Raw genomic sequence first — 25742 nt, 5'->3', positions numbered from 1 at the left:
TCTATGCAGTCACTTTACCTCTACCTACATGTACAAATGACCTTGACTAACCTGTACCCCCGCACATTGACTCGGTACTGGTAACCCCTGTATATAACCTCCTTATTGTTATTTTTTACTTTAGTTAATTTTGTAAAGATTTTCTCAACTCTATTTTCTTAAAACTACATTGTTGGTTATGGGCTTGTAAGTAGGCATTTCACGGTAAGGTCTATCTATACCTGTTGTATTCGGCACATGTGACAAATAACATATGATTTGATTTAGCACATGTGACCCTGTGGCAGACAGCAGTGCATTGTGGGACATTAAACTAAGCATTTAGGTATGCAGACATGTTCACAACAGCATTACGGGTTTACCTATGTACAGATGTAGGATCTTAATTTGAGCCAGTTTGCTACAGCAGGAAAATAATCTTGCCGCAACAGGAAATCTGAATTATTATGTGGATTATAATGAATTGACATTTTTATAGGGTTTGATAAAAATGTGAAAAGTCAGAAATTTCAAAGTGGAAAATACAAACTTCAGAAGTTCTCCTGCAACAAGGTGATCAAATTAAGATCCTACATCTGTACCACCACAGAACTAAGCCCTATAATACTGTACTCCAGAACTGTACAGACAGAAGTGGACTCTGCTCCCCAGCTAGGTGAAAGACTGAGCATAATATTTGACAACAAAACCTACAGCTACTACAAGGCAGCTTCCCCTGAGGTAGACAGATCACTCCCATCAATGCTCATTACTAGCCTACTTTAACATTTCATATGCTGTGTTGGGATAGCATGTCTACAAGCACGCACGCGTACGAACACGCACACACACACATATATACACACACACACACACACACACAGCATGTAGTGTTGTTCCGCTCTCTCAGTCCCCAGTCTATCCCTATTACATTCTAGCCCACAGTAAACATCACTGTGATGACCTGTGGCAGACATGGTTAGGGATGTACTGAAATATGAGATGCTAAATATAATCCATGCGTGCGGCTTGGTGCGAAGTACAGAGGCAGATAACAACACTGCTGCCTGAGTCTCATCCTGACTCCCTGCTGTGGATATGTTTTACAAACAACAGCTGTGGCTCTAGCTTTAGAGTACAACATCAATCCAAGTATCCATGCCAACAGACTGGTTATGTTGTGTGTGTTACTTTTTTAGCGAATTGCTTGATTTTAGCAGAGTAATAGACTGTTTCACTAGAAAACACACACACACAGAGTAATCTGCATTCCTTCTCTGTAACACACACACAAACACACACACACACACACACACACACACACACACACACACACACACACACACACACACACACACACACACACACACACACACACACACACAGTAACCTGAATTCCTTCTCTGTAACACACGCACATGCACACGCACACACACACACACACACACACACACACACACACACACACACACACAGTAACCTGAATTCCTTCTCTGTAACACACGCACATGCACACGCACACACTCACACACACACACACACACACACACACACACACACACACACACACACACAGAGTAACCTGCATTCCTTCTGCTCTGTAACACACACACACACACACACACACACACACACACACAGAGTAACCTGCATTCCTTCTCCTCTGTAACACACAGACCCGACTCAAGGCTGATATACAGTAGGATCCATTACAGGACATGTACGTAGTGTGCCATGTTGATCAGTTCTCTGAAGCATGTGAAACACCTTACTGTCATGCTGCTTAATCTCCTGAATGAATGTCTCTCCAGTCACATGACCTCTGAACATATGTCCCGGGTCTACATGTCTGTCTGATTAACAGTACAAGGTTGTCTAGTGGTGAATGCCAATGACCATTTAGATTCACCTTTTAGTGGTCCTATGTGCACTGGAGCCTGAGAATGAGATGTCAATCAGGTCCCAGATACAGACCGGAGCTGTTCCAATATCCACACTGGTTAGCATACCACATAGGATAAAGCAATGTATTGGGAATACATGCTAAGTAGTATGCTAGTATAGACAATGGAACAGAACCACTACAGTGCCTTGCGAAAGTATTCGGCCCCCTTGAACTTTGCGACCTTTTGCCACATTTCAGGCTTCAAACATAAAGATTTAAAACTGTATTTTTTGTGAAGAATCAACAACAAGTGGGACACAATCATGAAGTGGAACGACATTTATTGGATATTTCAAACTTTTTTAACAAATCAAAAACTGAAAAATTGGGCGTGCAAAATTATTCAGCCCCTTTACTTTCAGTGCAGCAAACTCTCTCCAGAAGTTCAGTGAGGATCTCTGAATGATCCAATGTTGACCTAAATGACTAATGATGATAAATACAATCCACCTGTGTGTAATCAAGTCTCCGTATAAAGGCACCTGCACTGTGATAGTCTCAGAGGTCCGTTAAAAGCGCAGAGAGCATCATGAAGAACAAGGAACACACCAGGCAGGTCCGAGATACTGTTGTGAAGAAGTTTAAAGCCGGATTTGGATACAAAAAGATTTCCCAAGCTTTAAACATCCCAATGAGCACTGTGCAAGCGATAATATTGAAATGGAAGGAGTATCAGACCACTGCAAATCTACCAAGACCTGGCCGTCCCTCTAAACTTTCAGCTCATACAAGGAGAAGACTGATCAGAGATTCAGCCAAGAGGCCCATGATCACTCTGGATGAACTGCAGAGATCTACAGCTGAGGTGGGAGACTCTGTCCATAGGACAACAATCAGTCGTATATTGCACAAATCTGGCCTTTATGGAAGAGTGGTAAGAAGAAAGCCATTTCTTAAAGATATCCATAAAAAGTGTCGTTTAAAGTTTGCCACATGCCACCTGGGAGACACACCAAACATGTGGAAGAAGGTGCTCTGGTCAGATGAAACCAAAATGGAACTTTTTGGCAACAATGCAAAACGTTATGTTTGGCGTAAAAGCAACACAGCTCATCACCCTGAACGCATCATCCCCACTGTCAAACATGGTGGTGGCAGCATCATGGTTTGGGCCTGCTTTTCTTCAGCAGGGACAGGGAAGATGGTTAAAATTGATGGGAAGATGGATGGAGCCAAATACAGGACCATTCTGGAAGAAAACCTGATGGAGTCTGCAATAGACCTGAGACTGGGACGGAGATTTGTCTTCCAACAAGACAATGATCCAAAACATAAAGCAAAATCTACAATGGAATGGTTCAAAAATAAACATATCCAGGTGTTAGAATGGCCAAGTCAAAGTCCAGACCTGAATCCAATCGAGAATCTGTGGAAAGAACTGAAAACTGCTGTTCACAAATGCTCTCCATCCAACCTCACTGAGCTTGAGCTGTTTTGCAAGGAGGAATGGAAAAAATGTTCAGTCTCTCGATGTGCAAAACTGATAGAGACATACCCCAAGCGACTTACAGCTGTAATCGCAGCAAAAGGTGGCGCTACAAAGTATTAACTTAAGGGGGCTGAATAATTTTGCACGCCCAATTTTTCAGTTTTTGATTTGTTAAAAAAGTTTGAAATATCCAATAAATGTCGTTACACTTCATGATTGTGTCCCACTTGTTGTTGATTCTTCACAAAAAAATACAGTTTTATATCTTTATGTTTGAAGCCTGAAATGTGTCAAAAGGTTGCAAAGTTCAAGGGGGCCGAATACTTTCGCAAGGCACTGTATGTAAGCAAGCTGAGGGCCGATGTAGTCAGGTACTGTGTAGTGTGTTGTGAGCATTGGTAAATGGAGGTGGTTTGGTGAACCATGGTCACATGATGAGTAACCTTTCCTGAGACCTGAAGACTTTCTTTACCTGCCCAAGCTAATTCCTAACCTTTAGCTCAGTGGACTAGCACAGTATTGTCGCACCCAGGAGACAGGGGGTTTGAACCCAGTTGGTCACGCATTGATGTGTAGGTAGCCTCACCTCTTTGGCACTCTTGATCTTCTCCAGGAAGGAGCGTAGCTCCCTGGTCTCAGCGTAGAGAGCACGGCACACAGCCTGGTAGTGGCTGGGGGCATCGCCAGGGCTGGGGAGGTGAGACACACACATCTATAGACAGACACAGACAGACAGACAGACAGACAGACAGACAGACAGACAGACAGACAGACAGACAGACAGACAGGCAGACAGACAGACAGACAGACAGACAGACAGACAGACAGACAGACAGACAGACAAAGTAGTACTGTAAGTAAAATGTAAATATGGTAATTCAGCAGATGACAGAACGTATCCTTGTGACAGCAGATGACAAAATACTGTATGTCCTTGTTTCTCTGAGACAGAAGGTCTGAAACAGAAGGTTCTCTTGGCATGATCTTGGCACCAGTAGTCCACTGCATTTCCCATCCCATATAGCTTCTCAAATTCTAACAGAAAATGGTTGGCTGTCTCATCTGCAATCTTGCCCACCAAATAAATTCCCTGAAATGTCAACATTTCCATGAGCTAAATGGTGCTGCTGTGTAGAGGAGGAAGCCTGGAGCAGAAATTGAGAATTAGGTGTAAACAAGTCTTTCCCCAGTAGCATCATCATCTCAATATTCCCTGACCCAGTCATTTTTAATAGAGTCATGCTTATATAGGAGAAAATCCCTGATTGCAAATCACACAAGAACATACATCTGAAATGTTGTGAAACACCTAGAAGGCAGTTAGAGAGAGAGAGAGGCAGGCAGTTCCTTTAGAGCAAGGCTCTGTATTTACATCAGACAGAGAGAGAGAGACGAGGGGTGGACTGGAGGATAGAGAGGATGACAGCTACACTGTCATCCAGGCAGCTCAGATGTCCACAGCCGCAGATAACCTTACGAACAGTCGCTATGGAGACCTGGTTCCATCCCCTGGGCCCTGTCTCTAGAATCATTACTTCCCCACTGTCATGTCTGTCCTTGGGCCGGATGCAAGGCTGAAGACTATGGTTCAGTCGAGGCTCCTCAGAGGAGGAAGGGGAGGACCATCCTCCTCAGTGAATTTCATTTAAAAAAAGAATAAATAATTACATTTAAAAGGTTCTCCTTTTTAGATAAAACTATACTAAATATATTCATATATCACTAAACAATTGATTAAAACACTACTTTGAGGGGCCTCCCGGGTGGCGCAGTGGTCTAAGGCACTGCATCGCAGTGCTAGCTCTGCCACCAGATACTCTGTGTTCGAGTCCAGGCTCTGTCGCAGCCGTCTGAGACCGGGAGGTCCATCGGGCGACGTACAACTGGCCTAGTGTCCTCCGGGTTAGGGAGGGTTTGGCCGGTAGGGATATCGCGCACTAGCGCATCCTGTGGCGGGCCGGACGCAGTGCACGCTGACCAGGTCGGCTGGCTTCGGGGTTGGATGTGCGCTGTGTTAAGCAGCAGTGCGGCTTGGTTGGGTTGTGTTTTGGAGGGCGCATGGCTTTCGACCTTCGTCTCTCCCGAGCCCGTACGGGAGTTGTAGCGATGGGACAAGATAGTAACTACTAACCACAAAAAAATGTAAACACTATTTTGCAATGAAGGTCTACAGTAGCCTCAGCGGCACTCTGTAGAGTAGCACCATGTGTAGCCGGAGAACAGCTAGCTTCTGTCCTCCTCTGGTTACAGCAACTTCAATACAAAACCTAGGTGGCTCATGGTTCTCACCAGATAATGAATCTAGTACTGAAAGCATACGCTAAAAATGAAGGAGAAGCAGAAGAGAGTGATTTCTTAATTTTTTTCACTGTCAGTTTCACTCACAGCTAGAAAATGCAGCTAGCTAGTTTAGCCTACTCAAACACCCTGCTCAAACAGAGGGATGCTATGTTAGCTAGGTGGCTATGACTATCCAACACAACACTGAAACTCTTCCAAGTCAAGGTAAGCTTTTGTTTTTACTAATTTATTGTCACCAGGGCCCGCCGGTGTAACTACTTACTGACTGACTGTAGACTGTAATGTTACTGCATGACTGTAGCGGGTTTACTAATGCGTTCTATTAGCTATGTTGACTAGGATGTTACTTTAGCTAATATGGTGACACCAATGTAGGCTGTGTGTAGTGGTTATGATATGGTTTGGCTTGGAAAGTGTTTTTTACCTGGTCTCCTACAGCTGATGTGTTATGCATTGAAGTCCACAAGTGAAGGAAAAAGGTGAGAAGAGGAAAACGCATAGATGCGAGAAGGAACACAACATGGCTGCTATGAAAGTGAACTGTGTTTACGTTTAATCAGGGGTGTATTCATTACGAAAATTGTTTCTTAAATGGAATGAAACGGGGATAAACATACATTAATTTGTCCAACAGAAACTCTCGTTTGAAACTGTTGGACTAATGATTACACCCTAGATCAGCTAGATGCGGGCAAGAGAGTGCAAGGTGGTATTGAATGTCACTTTCTGTCACCTCAACTTTTTCTCTCGACCTATGTGCACCTACGTTGTAAACTTTCATTCATAGGCTAGGTTGTAGCAACCTCATGATGGGTATATGGAAAATTCAAGTATCATGTAGTAGCCTAAACCTATCGATGTTAAATTGAACTGGGTGAATGGAATATGAATTGCAGTCATCCAATATGCTCTAATAGAAATAAGGCCATGCTCATGAAAAAAATGGTCCTCCTGCCACTGCTATGGTTATGTAAACACCATTGGGGCATCTAAGGACTCACTGGGTGAATCTAGTATGATGTCTGTTCTCTCAACACTACTGGACATGCTGGGCGGATCTAGTATGATGTCTGTTCTCTCAACACTACTGGGTGGATCTAGTATGATGTCTGTTCTCTCATTACTACTGGACATGCTGGGTGGATCTAGTATGATGTCTGTTCTCTCAACACTACTGGGTGGATCAAGTATGATGTCTGTTCTCTCAACACTACTGGACATGCTGGGTGGATCTAGTATGATGCCTGTTCTCTCAACACTACTGGACATGCTGGGTGGATCTAGTATAGATAATACTCTCAACACTACTGTACATGCTGAGAGGATCTAGTATAGATTATAGTCTCCACTACTGTACATGGTGGGTGGATCTAGTATAGATAATAATTTCAACACTACTGGACATGGTGGGTGGATCTAGTATAGATAATAATCTCAACACTACTGGACATGGTGGGTGGATCTAGTATAGATAATCATCTCAACACTACTGGACATGGTGGGTGGATCTAGTATAGATAATCATCTCAACACTACTGGACATGGTGGGTGGATCTAGTATAGATGATACTCACAACACTACTGGAGGAAAGACACATATACAACAACTGCAGGCTCCAGTACCATGACCCTGACCTGATCACCACCATTTTGTAGTTGACTGCACTTGATGGCTTGACAGCAGAAAACGTACTATTTCCTTATTAACCCTGCCATTCACCCATATAGTGACATTTTGGCTTTTAATCATCAACCACCACCCTCCCCCAATCAACAGCTGCCTACCTTCAGGATGTCCCTGTAGCCACGGACATTACAGATGTTGATGGGGTCGTCTTCGGCCTCCTCCTCTTCCTCGGTGGCCTCGTAACCTTCGTCAGGGCAGGCGTCTCTCTCAGCATCGCCCATGTTGGTCATGAGGTCTATGAGCTGCTCCAGGGGTGGGCTCAGCTCCCGCTCCTCGCTCTCCTTCAGTCCGTAGTCCAACGCCTTGTAGATCATGATGCCCAGAGACTCAATCACCTGGAGGACAGGACACAAGCAACAACACACACTGGGTATCATTATATTGCCATCCATATACAGTGCCTTCGGAAAGTATTCAGACCCCTTCACTTTTCCCACACTTTGTTATGTTACAGCCTTATTCTAAAATTGATTAAATAAATACAAATCCTCAGCAATCTACACACAATACAATGACAAAGCAAAAACCGTTTTTTGACATTTTGGCAAATGTATTAAAATAGAAAACAAAAATACCTTATTTACATAAGTATTCAGACCCTTTGCTATGAGACTCGAAATTGAGCTCAGGTGCATTCTGTTTCCATTGATCATCCTTGAGATGTTTCTACAACTTGATTGGAGTCCACCCGTGGTAAATTCAATTGACTGGACATGATTTGGAAAGGCACACACCTGTCTATATAAGGTCCCAGAGTTGACAGTGCATGTCAGAGCAAAAACCAAGCCATGAGGTCGAAGGAATTGTCCATAGAGCTCCGAGACAGGATTGTGTTGAGGCACAGATCTGGGGAAGGGTACCAAAAATATGTCTGCATCATTTAAGGTCCCCAATAACACAGTGGCCTCCATCATTCTTAAATAGAAGAAGTTTAGAACCAGCAAGGCTCTTCCTAGAGCTGGCCACCCGGCCAAACGAAGTAATCTGGGGAGAAGGGCCTTGGTCAGGGAGGTGACCAAGAACCCAATGGTCACTCTGACAGAACTCTAGACTTTGTCTGTGGAGATGGGAGAAACTTTGAGAAGGACAACCATCTCTGCAGCACTCCACCAATTAGGCCTTTATGGTAAAGTGGCCAGATGGAAGCCAATCCTCAGTAAAAAGGCACATGACACCTCGCTTGGAGTTTGCCAAAAGACACCTAAAGACTCTCAGACCATGAGAAACAAGATTCTCTGTTCTGATGAAACCAAGATGGAACTCTTTGGCCTGAATACCAAGCGTCACGTCTGGAGGAAACCTGGCACCATCCTTACGGTGAAGCATGGTGGTGGCAGCATCATGCTGTGGGGATGTTTTTCAGTGACAGGGACTGGGTGACTAATTGGGAGGGAAAGATGGAATTGAGCAAAGTACAGAGAGATCCTTGATGAAAACCTACTCCAGAGCACTCAGGACCTCAGACTAGGGGCGAAGGTTCACCTTCCAACAGGACAACAAACCTAAGCACACAGCCAAGACAACGCAGGAGTGGCTTCGGGACAAGTCTCTGAATGTCCTTGAGTGGCCCAGCCACTCGAACCCAATTTAACATCACTGGAGAGAACTGAAAATAGCTGTGCAGCGACGCATTGTCATTATGGGGTATTGTGTGTAGATTGATGAGGGGGAAAAAACGCGTACATTTTTTAGAATAAGTCAGTAACGTAACAAAATGTGGAATAAGTCAAAGGGTCTGAATACTTTCCAAAGGCACTGTACGTTCATCATTGGCATCCAAGAATCATGCCAAAACAACAATGTCTTCATGTTTTGAATAAACAGATTTTAAATAATTTGTCTTGATTTGTGTTATTCGGCTGTCTCCTGGAAAACAACAGTAAATATGGGTTTGTGTCTTCGTTCCCAGCTATGTAATATATATAATCTCCTTTCATGCCCTTATTGTTCCATGCTTTCAGCTGTAGCATGCTACACAAACACATGACCCTTTCATTCAAGTGAACGACCCAACCTTTAAAAGTAAGGCAGACTTTTAACAGATTAGTCAGTAATAACGTGACTTGACTGAGCCAGCGGAGAATACTGGACATTATAAACTGGGTGGTTGAAGCCCTGAATGCTGATTGGCTGACAGCCGTGGTATGTCAGATGACAAAACACGTATTTTTACTGCTCTAATTACGTTGGTAACCAGTTTATATAAGGCACCTCTGGGTTTGTGATATATGGCCAATATACCACGGCTAAGGGCTGTGTCCAGGAACTCAGCGTTGCGTTGTGCATAAGAACAGCCCTTAGCTGTGGTATATTGGCCATATACCACTCCCCCTCTGGCCTTATTGCTTAATAATAATGACACATAAATACCGTATGCAATATATATTTAAGATGATAAAAATAACAAATATTCAGGAGCTTCTGAGGAGTGATTTAAATCTTATACATACATTTACTAAATCAAGAATATCTATATTGTTTTATGCTTAAGTCCAGTGCTTAATTTGCACCTCTCCCCCCTCGCACTTCATCGTGTATTTCCTTATAGAATCACAGCAGCGCACAGGATTCTGGAGGAGCTGCAGCAAGCCTGATAAATTGACATAAATGTGCCAAAGTTATAAAGTTACTCCTGTCTGTTCAGGAAGAAATTAAATAATTCAGAATAGCCTACTACACCATGACAAAGCCCAAAACGTTGCCACAGAGGATAAATAGCTTATTTAAAAAATAGCCTAGCTGTGGAGTGTAGCCCAATACCAAGGCACAGCCAACCGTCGGGTACTCGCTGCAAATCTGTCAGTGAACAACATGCAGACAAAACTGGCCTTTCGCAATATTTAAAATAGCCTACAATCACAGGAAAACACTGGTTGGAAAGCAAATGTCTCCTGCTGAACAGAGAAGACTCTAATATGTCAGCTGCAGGCTATCAATATACATTGCATTCAGTTACTGTACAACTGTATTCTAAAATGGATTAAATTGTTTCTTCCCCCTTTCCACCTACCCGCGGCAGGTTAGAGCGGTGGTTAGAGCGTTGGACTGGTAACCGAAAGGTTGCAAGTTCAAATCCTCGAGCTGACAAGGTACAAATCTGTCGTTCTGCCCCTGAACAGGCAGTTAACCCACTGTTCTTAGGCTGTCATTGAAAATAAGAATTTGTTCTTAACTGACTTGCCTAGTTAAATAAAGGTAAAACTAAAAATCAATCTACTCACAACTCCCATAATGACAAGCAAAAACAATTGTTTTAAAAATGTTTGCAAATTCATTAATTCGTTAAAAAAAAGTATTCAGACCCTTTACTCAGTACTTTGTTGAAGCACCTTTGGCAGTGATTACAGCCTTGAGTCTTCTTGGGTATGATGCTACAGGCTTGGCACACCTGTATTTGGTGAGTTTCTCCCATTCTTGTCTGCAGATCTTCTCAAACTCTGTCAGGTTAGATGGGAAATGTCGCTGCACAGCTATTTTCAGGTCTCTCCAGAGATGCTCTGCCTGTCCGGGCTTTGCCTGGGCCACTCAAGGACATTCAGAGACTTATTATTATTTGGCCCTGCTGGTCATCTATGAACATTTTAACATCTTGGCCATGTTCTGTTATAATCTCCACCCGGCACAGCCAGAAGAGGACTGGCCACCCCTCATGGCCTGGTTCCTCTCTAGGTTTCTTCCTAGGGTTCTGGCCTAGGGTTCTGGGGTAGAAGCCACAGTGTTTCTACTAGAGGTCGACCAATTAATCGGAATGGCCAATTAATTAGGGCCAATTTAAAGTTTTCCCCCAATTTTTATATTTTTATTTTTTTTATTTAATCTTTATTTAACTAGGCAAGTCAGTGACGGCCTAGGAACGGTGGGTTAGCTGCCTTGTCCAGGGGCAGAACGACAGATTTTCACCTTGTCAGCTCGGGGATTCAATCTTGCAACCTTACAGTTAACTAGTCCAACGCTCTAACCACCTGATTATATTGCACTCAACGAGGAGCCTGCCTGTTACGCGAATACAGTAAGCCAAGGTAAGTTGCTACCTAGTGTAACGGATGTGAAATAGCTAACTTAGTTAGCGGTGGTGCGCGCTAAATAGCGTTTCAATCGGTGACGTCACTTGCTCTGAGACCTTGAAGTAGTAGTTCCCCTTGCTCTGCAAGGGCCGCGGCTTTTGATGTGTGCAGAGGGTCCCTGGTTCGCGCCCGGGTATGAGCGAGGGGACGGTCTAAAGTTATACTGTTACACTAGCATTAAACTTATCTAATAAAAAAACAATCAATCAATCATAATCACTAGTTAACTACACATGGTTGATGATATTACTAGTTTATCTAGCGTGTCCTGCGTTGCATATAATCGATGCGGTGCGCATTCGTGTAAAAGGACTGTCGTTGTGCCAATGTGTACCTAACCATAAACATCAATGCCTTTCTTAAAATCAATACACAGAAGTATACATGTGACTTTTTGTTGCCTTTTGGCAAACTCCAAGTGGGCTGTCATGTGCCTTTTACTGAGGAGTGGCTTCTGTCTGGCCACTCTACCATAAAGGCCTAATTGGTGGGAGTGCTGCAGAGATGTTTGTCCTTCTGGAAGTTTCTCCCATCTCCACAGAGGAACTCTGTCAGATTTACCATCTGGTTCTTGGTCACAGCCCTGACCAAGGCCCTGCTACCCCGATTTCTCAGTTTGGCTGGGTGGCCAGCTCTAGGAAGAGTCTTGGTGGTTCCAAACTTCTTAAATTTATGAATGATGGAGTCGACTGTTCTTGGGACCGTCAAAGCTGCAGATATTTTTTGGTAACCTTCCCCATATCTGTGCTTCGACACAATCCTGTCTCGGAGCTCTACGGACAATTCCTTCGACCTCATGTCTTGGTTTTTGCTCTGACATGCACTGTCAACTGTGGGACCTTATATAGACAGGTGTGTGCCTTTCCAAATCATGTCCAATCAATTGAATTTACCACAGGTAGACTCCAATCAAGTTGTAGAAACATCTCAAGGATGATCAATGGAAACAGGATGCACCTGAGCTCAATTTCGAGTCTCATAGCAAAGGGTCTGAATACTTATGTAAATAAGGTATTTCTGTTTTTTATTTTAATACATTTGCAAAAATGTTTTAAAAAAAAACAGTTTTCTCTTTGTCATTATGGGGTATTGTGTGTAGATTGATGAAGATTTTTTTTTATTTAATCCATTTTAGAGTAAGGTTGTAACATAACAAAATGTGGAAAAAGTAAAGGGGTCTGAATACTTTCCAAATTCAAAGTAAAACAAGAGAGAGAGGCTTTTGGCACGAGCGCATAGGCCATCACCAGCAAGTGAGCTGCGCAACATTGGGTGAGTCAGTGAAACTAGAAAGCATGTTTAGGACTATCATTTCTTCCTCATATTATAGTAAACAATATGTGTCTGCACACATCTAGGCGTAGGCTATTGATGGATTCAAGACAGGGTCATTTTTATTGATCTCAGATTCTCAGTTTGTCAGTTAGCCTGTCATTTCGATCATTTGTTTGGTATTAGGGTGCTTTCAAGACAAATGCGACTCGGAGGAAAAAAAGAGGTCAAATCATGACGCCCTTCACTCCAGAGCTGCTGGAGTCTCCCGCCTGTCCGGTGCTGCCAGAATCTCCCGTCCATTCGGGACCGTTGCTAGGGTCCCCATTCCGAGGTCGGCGGCGAGGGTCGCTTCTCGAAAGGCGCCATGGAGGCGGGTTAAGAGGCTGATAAAGACTATGGTGGAGTGGGCACCACGTCCCGTGCCGCCACCGCCACCGCGGACAGACACTCACCCAGACCCTCCCCCATAGGTTCAGGTTTTGCGGCCGGAGTCCGCACCTTTGGGGGGGAGGGGGTACTGTCACGTTCTGACCTTAGTTCTTTTGTTATGTCTTTGTTTTAGTATGGTCAGGGCGTGAGTTGGGTGGGTTGTCTATGTTCTTTTTTCTATGATTAAGGATTTCTGTGTTTGGCCTGGTATGGTTCTCCATCAGAGTCAGCTGTCAATCGTTGTCCCTGATTGAGAACCATACTTAGGCAGCCTGTTTTCACCCTTGAGTTGTGGGCGATTATTTTCTGTTTCGTATCTGTACCAGACAGATCTGTTTCGGTTTCATTTCGTTCTCTTGCTGGTTTTGTATTTTAGTGTTCTGAATTCTATTAAAGAATATGAACACTTACCACGCTGCGCATTGGTCCTCACCTTCTTCCACCACAGACAACCGTTACATCAGGTAGGAAACTCGGAGCTCTAGAAAGAGGCCAGAGTTCCCCACTTGGAATTCTGAGTAGGATGACCATTTAAAACAAATTTTCCCAGTGGTGCTAGTTTTTTTCCCAGATTTCCCAAATGTCTTGAACGCACTGAAGTCTAACCCAGTTCCGAGTTCCCAGATGTTTTGAACGTGGCATTAAAAAATATTATACCAAAGTCCCCAGTCATGTAAAATGACATAGAATTGCATGAAATGTGTTTATAAAAGGCCAACAAATCAAATCAAATCAAATCAAATCAAATTTTATTTGTCACATACACATGGTTAGCAGATGTTAATGCGAGTGTAGCGAAATGCTTGTGCTTCTAGTTCCGACAATGCAGTAATAACAAGTAATCTAACTAACAATTCCAAAACTACTGTCTTGTACACAGTGTAAGGGGATAAAGAATATGTACATAAGGATATATGAATGAGTGATGGTACAGAGCAGCATAGGCAAGATACAGTAGATGGTATCGGGTACGGTATGTACAAATGAGATGAGTATGTAAACAAAGTGGCATAGTATAGTATAAAGTGGCTAGTGATACATGTATTACATAAGGATACCGTCGATGATATAGAGTACAGTATATACGTATGCGTATGAGATGAATAATGTAGGGTAAGTAACATTTATATAAGGTAGCATTGTTTAAAGTGGCTAGTGATATATTTACATCATTTCCCATCAATTCCCATTATTAAAGTGGCTGGAGTTGAGTCAGTGTCAGTGTGTTGGCAGCAGCCACTCAGTGTTAGTGGTGGCTGTTTAACAGTCTGATGGCCTTGAGATAGAAGCTGTTTTTCAGTCTCTCGGTCCCAGCTTTGATGCACCTGTACTGACCTCGCCTTCTGGATGATAGCGGGGTGAACAGGCAGTGGCTCGGGTGGTTGATGTCCTTGATGATCTTTATGGCCTTCCTGTGACATCGGGTGGTGTAGGTGTCCTGGAGGGCAGGTAGTTTGCCCCCGGTGATGCGTTGTGCAGACCTCACTACCCTCTGGAGAGCCTTACGGTTGAGGGCGGTGCAGTTGCCATACCAGGCGGTGATACAGCCCGCCAGGATGCTCTCGATTGTGCATCTGTAGAAGTTTGTGAGTGCTTTTGGTGACAAGCCGAATTTCTTCAGCCTCCTGAGGTTGAAGAGGCGCTGCTGCGCCTTCTTCACGATGCTGTCTGTGTGAGTGGACCAATTCAGTTTGTCTGTGATGTGTATGCCGAGGAACTTAAAACTTGCTACCCTCTCCACTACTGTTCCATCGATGTGGATAGGGGGGTGTTCCCTCTGCTGTTTCCTGAAGTCCACAATCATCTCCTTAGTTTTGTTGACGTTGAGTGTGAGGTTGTTTTCCTGACACCACACTCCGAGGGCCCTCACCTCCTCCCTGTAGGCCGTCTCATCGTTGTTGGTAATCAAGCCTACCACTGTTGTGTCGTCCGCAAACTTGATGATTGAGTTGGAGGCGTGCGTGGCCACGCAGTCGTGGGTGAACAGGGAGTACAGGAGAGGGCTCAGAACGCAACCTTGTGGGGCCCCAGTGTTGAGGATCAGCGGGGAGGAGATGTTGTTGCCTACCCTCACCACCTGGGGGCGGCCCGTCAGGAAGTCCAGTACCCAGTTGCACAGGGCGGGGTCGAGACCCAGGGTCTCGAGCTTGATGACGAGCTTGGAGGGTACTATGGTGTTGAATGCCGAGCTGTAGTCGATGAACAGCATTCTCACATAGGTATTCCTCTTGTCCAGATGGGTTAGGGCAGTGTGCAGTGTGGTTGAGATTGCATCGTCTGTGGACCTATTTGGGCGGTAAGCAAATTGGAGTGGGTCTAGGGTGTCAGGTAGGGTGGAGGTGATATGGTCCTTGACTAGTCTCTCAAAGCACTTCATGATGACGGATGTGAGTGCTACGGGGCGGTAGTCATTTAGCTCAGTTACCTTAGCTTTCTTGGGAACAGGAACAATGGTGGCCCTCTTGAAGCATGTGGGAACAGCAGACTGGTATAGGGATTGATTGAATATGTCCGTAAACACACCGGCCAGCTGGTCTGCGCATGCTCTGAGGGCGCGGCTGGGGATGCCATCTGGGCCTGCAGCCTTGCGAGGGTTAACACGTTTAAATGTCTTACTCACCTCGGCTGCAGTGAAGGAGAGACCGCATGTTTTCGTTGCAGGCCGTGTCAGTGGCACTGTATTGTCCTCAAAGCGGGCAAAAAAGTTATTTAGTCTGCCTGGGAGCAAGACATCCTGGTCCGTGACTGGGCTGGGTTTCTTCCTGTAGTCCGTGATTGACTGTAGACCCTGCCACATGCCTCTTGTGTCTGAGCCGTTGAATTGAGATTCTACTTTGTCTCTGTACTGGCGCTTAGCTTGTTTGATAGCCTTGCGGAGGGAATAGCTGCACTGTTTGTATTCGGTCATGTTACCAGACACCTTGCCCTGATTAAAAGCAGTGGTTCGCGCTTTCAGTTTCACACGAATGCTGCCATCAATCCACGGTTTCTGGTTAGGGAATGTTTTAATCGTTGCTATGGGAACGACATCTTCAACGCACGTTCTAATGAACTCGCACACCGAATCAGCGTATTCGTCAATGTTGTTATCTGACGCAATACGAAACATCTCCCAGTCCACGTGATGGAAGCAGTCTTGGAGTGTGGAGTCAGCTTGGTCGGACCAGCGTTGGACAGACCTCAGCGTGGGAGCCTCTTGTTTTAGTTTCTGTCTGTAGGCAGGGATCAACAAAATGGAGTCGTGGTCAGCTTTTCCGAAAGGGGGGCGGGGCAGGGCCTTATATGCGTCGCGGAAGTTAGAGTAACAATGATCCAAGGTCTTTCCTCCCCTGGTTGCGCAATCGATATGCTGATAAAATTTGGGGAGTCTTGTTTTCAGATTAGCCTTGTTAAAATCCCCAGCTACAATGAATGCAGCCTCCGGATAAATTGTTTCCAGTTTGCAGAGAGTTAAATAAAGTTCGTTCAGAGCCATCGATGTGTCTGCTTGGGGGGGGATATATACGGCTGTGATTATAATCGAAGAGAATTCTCTTGGTAGATAATGCGGTCTACATTTGATTGTGAGGAATTCTAAATCAGGTGAACAGAAGGATTTGAGTTCCTGTATGTTTCTTTCATCGCACCATGTCACGTTAGTCATAAGGCATACGCCCCCGCCCCTCTTTTTACCAGAAAGATGTTTTTTCCTGTCTGCGCGATGCGTGGAGAAACCTGTTGGCTGCACCGCTTCGGATTGCGTCTCTCCAGTAAGCCACGTTTCCGTGAAGCAAAGAACGTTACAGTCTCTGATGTCCCTCTGGAATGCTACCCTTGCTCGGATTTCATCAACCTTGTTGTCAAGAGACTGGACATTGGCAAGAAGAATGCTAGGGAGTGGTGCGCGCTGTGCCCGTCTCCGGAGTCTGACCAGAAGACCGCCTCGTTTCCCTCTCTTTCGGAGTCGTTTTTTTGGGTCGCTGCATAGGATCCACTCCGTTGTCCTGTTTGTAAGGCAGAACACAGGATCCGCGTCGCGAAAAACATATTCTTGGTCGGACTGATGGTGAGTTGATGCTGATCTTATATTCAGTAGTTCTTCTCGACTGTATGTAATGAAACCTAAGATGACCTGGGGTACTAATGTAAGAAATAACACGTAAAAAAACAAAAAACTGCATAGTTTCCTAGGAACGCGAAGCGAGGCGGCCATCTCTGTCGGCGCCGGAAGTAAATGTCAGGGATCATAGGCCACAAAAAACAAATCCCATGTCTGCAACTTCTGTAAGTGCCTCTACTCTACTGCTCTATGTCACTACGCAAATGTGATGATATGCATGCAATGCTTTATTATAAAGGTGATTTTTTTCTCTCTCATGCTTTCCTCAGAGATCCCCATGTCACCCCTCTCTCACGCTCACTTTTTGTTCCTGGACCTCCCGATGTACAAATTAAGCACTGCTTAAGTCCAAATCTAGTAGGTGTGTGAGAAAGACGTTAGCAGTCCCAGTCAATGCAGTGAAGCGGCTTCCCTTTGTTAATCAGGTGAATCTGGCCTCTGAATGGCAGATCATGGAGAATGAGGCCAGAGCTGGCCTAGCGTGCCAAGCCCGGGACAAAAGACTGACAGAGAAATCACACCGGATTACACTGCAAACCTGAATGCTGCTCATGAACAGTGAGAAAGGAGAGAGAGAAAAAGAGAAAGAGGGGGAGAGAGAGAGAGAGTGAGCGAAGGAGATATAGAGAAAGTGAAGAGAAGGGGGAATGGGAGGGGAGGAGAGAGTAAAAGCGATGGAGGGACATTTGCACAAATGTTTTTTCTTAAACTGTTTTTGTTTTGTCATTATAGAGTAATAAAGATAGATAGAATAAAGATAGATAGAAATAGGGAGGGAGAGACAAGGAAAGAAAATGAAGTGAGAGAAAGGGAGAGAGAAAAAGAGAGCAAGAAAGTAAGAGAAAAGAGGGAGGGGTTTGGTGTGTTTTTGTAGGTCAGACTTCATGGGCAAGGTCACAGGACCCTGTTCAGATCAATAGTCATCCAGGAGGATTCATGTGAGTGGATCTGTCCTGACCTCCTCTAGAACACAGAACACTACCCTGGCTCAGTGGGAACCTGGGGAACTCTGCACCCTGACGAGGATAAGCCCTCTTTGTCTGGCTACACCCCACCCTGCCCTGCTCTTCCCTACCTCCCCTCTGATGTTACATCCCACCTCACACTCCACTCTCTGCTGTTACACACCCCGCCAGAGACACACAACAACACAATTTCTCACCTGTGCTATGAGACCAGTCACTCTCAAATCCAAAATACTAAAGTCCGCCTATAAACTCTAAGCAGCTTTCATCCAGACTGCATTGTAGAACAAACCAAAGTGAACCTAGCTGTGATAGGCCCGACAGACACTAGGCAAGCCGAGGTAAGGCAAGAGGAACTTCAAGCCTTTATTGTTGAGGTGTGTTTGACATTGTTCCTTGCTAATCGAAGGTCAAAGTATGAACTATGCATTGCATTCAGTCTGAAGAGCGAAGACAGAACAAAGGAATCAGAACACTGAGAAGAATCCCTCAGAAGAATGATGCGCCTAATAAACATGTAGGGAAACTTCTAGAACATGAACAATAATGACTCACAGTTAAATTCTTACCATTTTCAGAAAAAGACGTATGCATGGGAGGTAGCCTAAACTGTAGGTAGATGCCTAAACATTGAATGTGCAGCTTGTTAATTGATAGCTATAGCATGGTTTAAGTAGGTAGGAGACAGGGTGGTTTTAACATCAATAAGTGCTATTTATTCCCTCAGTCAGGAGGAAAGCCAACACAAACATGACTGTTCTAATGATTCATCACACTCTCCTTTCTTCACAGACTTGGGACTGAACTAAACTAAGTGAAGGAATGGAAGGAGGAAGAATTGGGGAGGAAGGAGTGGGTGTCAAGAGATTGTGGATTTGAACTGTACAGTGAAGCGCAGCCATGAGCAGGTAAAACAACATCAAACAGACTGTCTACGTTCCTCACATGGCGATCACAGAGATGACTAGAGAAAGAGAGCAAAAGAGAGAGCGAAAGAGTGAGAGAGTGAGCTGATCACGGGGCAGGGAATGGTTCTGCCACACGCATACATGTTTTCTTCACACGCAATCCAACCTTTCCCTGTAAATACCATACCAGTACCACACCCTTCTGAGGTCAACATATCTTAACGTACCACACCCTACCAAGGTTAGAGGTTTTAAATAGACCAGATAGATAGAACCACTGTGTTAGAATGCCTCTGTGCAGCTTTCTGTCATTAAAGCCCCTATGCAGTCTTTGTCATTTATTTTCAAATCACTGTATGTCATTTATATCACTGTGTGTTTATGTAATATATATTTTTATATAATATATATATATTTTTTAAATCATTTATTTCCCTGACCCTCTTTTGACCCTTGAAATGCTCCTACACGAAAAGGCATTATAATAATTTTTCACAATTTCAGTGTTATTTCAACCTCGTGTGTAAATATAATAAAAAATAGGAAATCCCATTTTTAACTGCACCTTTTTTGACCATGGAGACTTCTCCCTCAAGCCTCTGCCTAGACCTCTGCAATGGGCTCAACCTGTTTCCTTTACACAACCTGAAGGTGAATGAATACCAATGATTGTGACTAGAATTGAATAGATAATTATTGTCAATTTTAAACAGCAACGTGCTCGGCCTATATGAAATATGTATATTTTCAGTAGCAATGTGACTATTTGAGGCTAGCAGTTATGTCAACATGGCCACTCTTGTGCATCAACAACCACAAATACTAATCTTCCATCTTCCATAGTCATAAAACTGTTGGCTCAGCATCATTCAGCCTCATACAAATTCACAAATATGGTTTACATTCAGGGCCAAATCCCATTCCATCTCTTACTTTTGATTCTTGAGGAGGGCTACAATGATTTCTGTGGGACAATGGATTTTTATTTTACATAACCCAGTGCCATAACGTCTGGCTTCAGTTTACCTGTGTAAACTAGCATATTGTGTCAAGGTGTCTTCAGATTCAGATTCAGAGTGTTTAATAGTCACAGGGTTCCAGGTGTGATTGCAGGGTACCGTGAAAATCTTAGGCTTTGAGCTCCAACACGCAGGACTAAGTGAAATAAAATAATGAAAATGGTAATAAAACAACAACAATATAAATCATTAAACCATGGAGTGGTTATGGTCAGTGGGACTTAATACATTCAAGATCACATTTCATAGTACAAGACCTCAGGTATAAACAATGAATAACTGAAGGCTTAACAAACCACTCCAGTTGGGAGAGGAATATTTAACCTTGTCTTCCCATATCAAGCCCAGGGTTCTGACAGGAGAGTGAAGGAGTAAAAACACTCCTCATGATAGGTTGTTCTCAGCTTGTCTCTGCTCCACTGGCCTCTGAGAATTAACTTTGCTTCCCAAATGGCACCCTATTTCCTATGTAGTGCCCTAAATGTCATGTTATTTGGGACACAGATGACAGTTCCACTGCCCTCTCTCAGAAGGCTATGATAGGTCACATAGTTTGCCTCACAACAAGGAAAGCTGGGAAGGAGTCCTTCATAGGGTTGCAAAAGGAGGGTATGATAGGAGGTTGGTGGTACATTAATTGGGGAGGACAGGCTCGTGGTAATCACTGGAGCGGAATAGGTGGAATGGTATCAAATACATTCCCAGGTGATGCCATTCCATTTGCTCCGTTTTCAGTCATTATTATGAGCCGATCTCCCCTCAGCAGCCTTCACTGGAGGTTATATTACTGGAAACTTTCAAAATTTACCAGTAAAATACCAGAATATTGGTAACGTTCAAGGATTTTATGTAATCTATCACAAGACATCTAGTGGCCATTTTGGGTACTTCAGATTATCACAGGCATCTGTAATTATATCAAATCAAATTGTATTTGTCACATGTGCCGAATACAACAGGTGTATTACAGTGAAACGCTTACTTACAAGCCCTTAACCAACAATTCAGTTTTAAGAAAATACCTTAAAAAAAGTTAGAAATAAAGGTAACAAATAATGAAAGAGCAGCAGTAAAAAAAAAAACAATAGCGAGGCTATACACAGGGGGTAGAGGTACAGAGTCAATGTAGGGGACACACGTTAGTCAAGGTAATATGTACATGTAGGTAGAGTTATTAAAATGATAATAACAGAGAGTAGCAGCAGCATAGAAGGGGGGGGGGGGCAATGCTAATAGTCTGGGTATCCATTTGATTAGATGTTCAGGAGTCTTACAGCTTGGGGGTAGAAGCTGTTTAGAAGCCTCTTGGACCTAGACTTGGCGCTGCGGTATCGCTAGCCGTGTGGTAGCAGAGACAACAGTCTATGACTAGGGTGGTTGGAGTCTTTGACTATGTCAAAGGCCCTCTGTGTGGCCTTATCAAATTAAAATACTTTTTTTTGCCACATGTACTGTGAAATGCTTACTACAAACAAGCCCTTAACCAAAAATGCAGCATTTTTTAAAAAGGAAGTAAGAAAATATTTGCTAAAAAAATAAATAACAAATTAAATTACAATTAATTAAAAATAACACAAGTATCACATGTAAAATATAAAATAATCAAATAAGATGATTTTAAGATAAAAAAATAGAATGGCAAAGCTGTAAAACATTATTCTAAATATAAGCTGTCAATTTAGTGAATACCATTGGTGTCTCGTTCTGACCTTAGTTCTTTTGTTATGTCTTTGTTTTAGTATGGTCAGGGTGTGAGTTGGGTGAGTTGTCTATGTTCCTTTTTCTATGTGGTGTTTTTGAGTTTGGCCTGGTATGGTTCTCAATCAGAGGCAGGTGTCGTTAGTTGTCTCTGATTGAGAATCATACTTAGGTAGCCTTTTCCCACCTGTGTGGTGTGGGTGATTGTTTTCTGTCTTTGTGTATGTCACCAGACAGGACTGTTTTGGTTTCATTTGTTCACTTTGTTGTTTTTGTTCAGTGTTCTATTACCTTATTAAAAATATGGACACTTACCACGCTGCGCATTGGTCCTCACCTTCTTCCACCGCCAACGGCCATTACAATTGGTGTCTAATATGAGAGTTTCAGCATGAAATATCCTTTTTTTAACATTTGTTTATTTTACTATGTCAATATCTTTTTGTTATAAATATTTGAGTCAAACTGGTAACTTTGGTACCAAAGATATACCAAAGACAAGACACCAAAGATTCCAGTAACTTTGGTAAATTACCGGTAGTTTACTACTTTTGCAACCCTAGTCCTACACTACAGGGGTGTGTGACCAAGTGCAAATATGAAATGGCACCCTACTTCCAATCCCTCCACTCTGGCACTGAGTGTAGGGATTGGTGGTAGAGAGTAGTGCACTATAGGGTGCCATTTCAGACGCTGACCACATGTAATAGTCTTTGCTATTAGTTTGAATCAGCGCTAGGTTTTAGATAATTAAACGATTGGAGAAAATTATAATTTGGGGAATGAAGAGTTTGCAATTATACCTCCTCATTAGTCCTGTCACAGGAAATAAATCAGACTGCACAGCAGCCCCAGTAAACATGAAGTCCTTTGGCAGGCAGAAACCTAACAGGAAGCCACTGTCAGACCATGCGTTTCTGGTCTGAGCGGTTTTTACATACCATCAACAGTAGTCTCTCCTAATAGAATGTTACAAAAAAAATCTAACATAGTACCTAGCCAGAGCACATAATATTGGGTTCTAGGCTCCAAGAGATACACTATATGGCCAAAAGTATGTGGACACCTGCTCGTCGAACATCTCATTCCAAAATCATGGGCATTAATATGGAGCTTGGCATTGCGCATGGTGATCTTAGGCTTGTGTGTAGCTGCTTGGCCATGGAAATCCATTTCATGAAGCTCCCCACAAACAGTTATTGTGCTGACGTTGCTTCCAGAGGCAGTTTGGAACTCGTTAGTGAGTGTTGCAACCGAGGACAGATAATTTTTATGTACGACTTGCTTCAGCACCTGGCGGTCCCGTTCTGTCAGTTTCCATTTCACAATAACAGCACTTACAGTTGAACGGAGCATGTTGAAAAAGTGGCATCTTATGACAGTGCCACGGCGAAAGTCACTGAGCTCTTCAGTACAGCCCATTCTACTGCCAATGTCTGTCTATGGAGATTGCATGGCTGTGTGCTCGATTTTATATACCTGTCAGCAACGGGTGTGGCTAAAATAACTGAATCCACTCATTTGAAGGGGTGTCCACATACTTTTGGCCATGTAGTGTATCAACAGTAATACTAAAACCATCATCACATAATGTGACCCATTGTAAAAATGCTTTAACACCTATAACTGATCCATGTGTGTTATTTTGTCCACCTTTATTTGCGTAAATGTTACAGAGAGACAGTAGGATGTGTCCCAAATAGCACACTATTCCCTATGTAGTGCAATACTTTTGTAAAGACAACAGAAACACTGCAGGTGACTTCAAACACAGAAAAAACTTCCAGCCACCTGCAGAGCTCTGAACTGAACTGCTAACTCGGCTGATTACAGTTGGGATTATGTAAACTAGTAAGCTCTCCTCTCCTCTGTTCTCCTATGTTCTCCTCTGTTCTTCTCTTCTCTCCTCTCATCTCATCTACTCTGCACCCCTCCCCTCTCCTCTTAATTACAATAGTTTTAACCCAATAACTGAACGCTTACCTTACATAAAAAATGTATCTTCTTCCTTAGGGAGAGAAATCAGGGAGAGCCATCTTCCAGACTTTCTGAAATAAGATTTAATAAAAAGCACACAACCTCACATGGAGGGGCTGCCTAAACAATGGAGCCTTTGAACAACATCAGAAGATCTGTACTCCATCTCTCACAATGTGATCGTTTTATAGGGTTGTCATTTGATAGAGAACTGCAAGAGCATTGAGCCAGTAACCAAAAGGTCGCTGATTCGAATCCTCGAGCTGGCAAGGTGGAAAAATATTATACTATGCACTTGAACAAGGCAGTTAACCCCCAAACAACAACTAGTCCCCGGCCGCCGATGACGTGGACGTTGATTAGGGAAGCCCCCCGCGCCTCTCTGATTCAGAGAGGGGAAGACACATTTCGGATGAATGCATTCAGTTGTGAAAATGATAAAGTGTCTCCTTTGCAAGAAATCAATCTATTCAATACATAATTGATGAATGACTTCACCCCTAATGTCTGAACTTGGTTTGAGGCAGTCAACAATGGATTAATGTTGCTTTTATTGTTATTATTTATTTTTAAATATCTGATTTGCCTCCATTGTGTGTGGCTGGCCTGGCTCTGCTGAGAATCTGTGACCATACCTGTCTATATACCTTTGAGATGTGTTTCTAGGTTCCGGGCCTAGGGCCATCAAGCCTCTCACTGGGAGTGGGTGTATAGGGGGCGGGTAGTGGGAATGTGCATCCCTTTGGGTCCCTGGAACCAGGAGTGAGAAGCACTGCCTTTGAACAATGTCAAAATGTCCATGACCTTGAATGTACTGTATTGATAGCAGAGGAGGGAAGGCAGGAAACCCTTCGATGTTCTTTAACATCACCAGATAAGGGTTTTAGAATAGTTTTCACGATCATTTCATAACAGAGTTTATAGGTAAAGTAGAGGGCCTTGCTTTAGAGTCAAAGTGGTGATTTGAGAGAAGGCAAGAGGAGAGACGCAGTGCTCAACACCATGACCTCTGAATCATATGACTGACGTTCAGCGCCGCCTGAGGGTTCAGCCGACACCCCCCCCCCCTGATCCCCTGGCGTACAACCACACACCCACTTTAACACACATTAAACTAAACCCATCAAACAATTTTCAAGAAGGAATGAATGGGAATGTTCATATTTTTTTGGACAAAATTCAATGATACTATTCAGAAGCTGATCAGAGAAGACAGCTTTTCCTTTGATCGTGTAGTTAATCAGTCCAGCCAGACTATTTCCAATAGAGTTCTTGTTTACATTCAACACCATGCTGTCTGACAAGTTATTACTATGTTAACTGTCATAATCATCCTCCTCCAAACTTCAAAGGCTTACTCTTAAAAATCCTGTTGAATTATAACAGAGAGGTGAGGACCAGCCTGCCTGGGACATAATGAAAGTATGAAACATAACCCAGCAGTAAGAAGCAGTAAGAGTAGCAAGATCACGAGACCAGAAAGGTTTGAGAAACGCTGGAGGCATCAACAGCAGTGTTACCAAGAAGACTAGCATTCTTCAGGAGTCACACAGGGGTTGTTTCTCCATTATGTGACGTGTTCTACCCCTGTACTGAATACCAGGGAAGTGAACCCATGACTAACACTAATCTATATACAAAGCTAGCCAAAAGCAACTTTATTTTAGTTCTCATGGAGGGTGACGTCACTGCACTGTGGGATACCTACTTATCATCTGCTACATTTATGTGGTTCTACTGTACCTCCATTGCACTCTCAGTGTCTGGACCAAGGGATAGTGGCTCAGCTGTCTCTGTCTGTCTTCATGGTAGTAAATTGTGCCACAACAACACAGGTTTCATATAGTTCAGTGTCATACAGCAGCATAGTAGAGATTGAATCACGTCAGTGACAGTGTGGGGGAAGTGGTGTGATCCAATCACGACCAATGTTCCTGAACTAAATTGTCCACACACACACACACACA

The 25742-nt window shown here is 43.5% G+C and overlaps 1 protein-coding gene across 6 annotated transcripts in view; it reads right to left on the bottom strand.

Annotated features, from left to right (window-relative positions):
• The window catches only part of LOC139391170 (protein spire homolog 1-like), a 72421-nt gene that overhangs the window by 32452 nt on the left and 14227 nt on the right, over positions 1 to 25742 (bottom strand). For all 6 annotated transcript variants that reach the window (XM_071138748.1, XM_071138739.1, XM_071138756.1 and 3 more), the window contains exons 3-4: positions 7440 to 7676; positions 3940 to 4065 (exon numbers count right to left, since the gene is read on the bottom strand). In XM_071138748.1, coding sequence (XP_070994849.1) covers positions 3940 to 4065; positions 7440 to 7676 — 363 coding nt within the window. The remainder of the gene's footprint in view (positions 1 to 3939; positions 4066 to 7439; positions 7677 to 25742) is intronic.

This window comes from Oncorhynchus clarkii, chromosome 3, assembly GCF_045791955.1.
Source record: "Oncorhynchus clarkii lewisi isolate Uvic-CL-2024 chromosome 3, UVic_Ocla_1.0, whole genome shotgun sequence".
NCBI lineage: Eukaryota > Metazoa > Chordata > Actinopteri > Salmoniformes > Salmonidae > Oncorhynchus > Oncorhynchus clarkii.
This window is presented reverse-complemented; position numbering and strand designations above follow the sequence as displayed.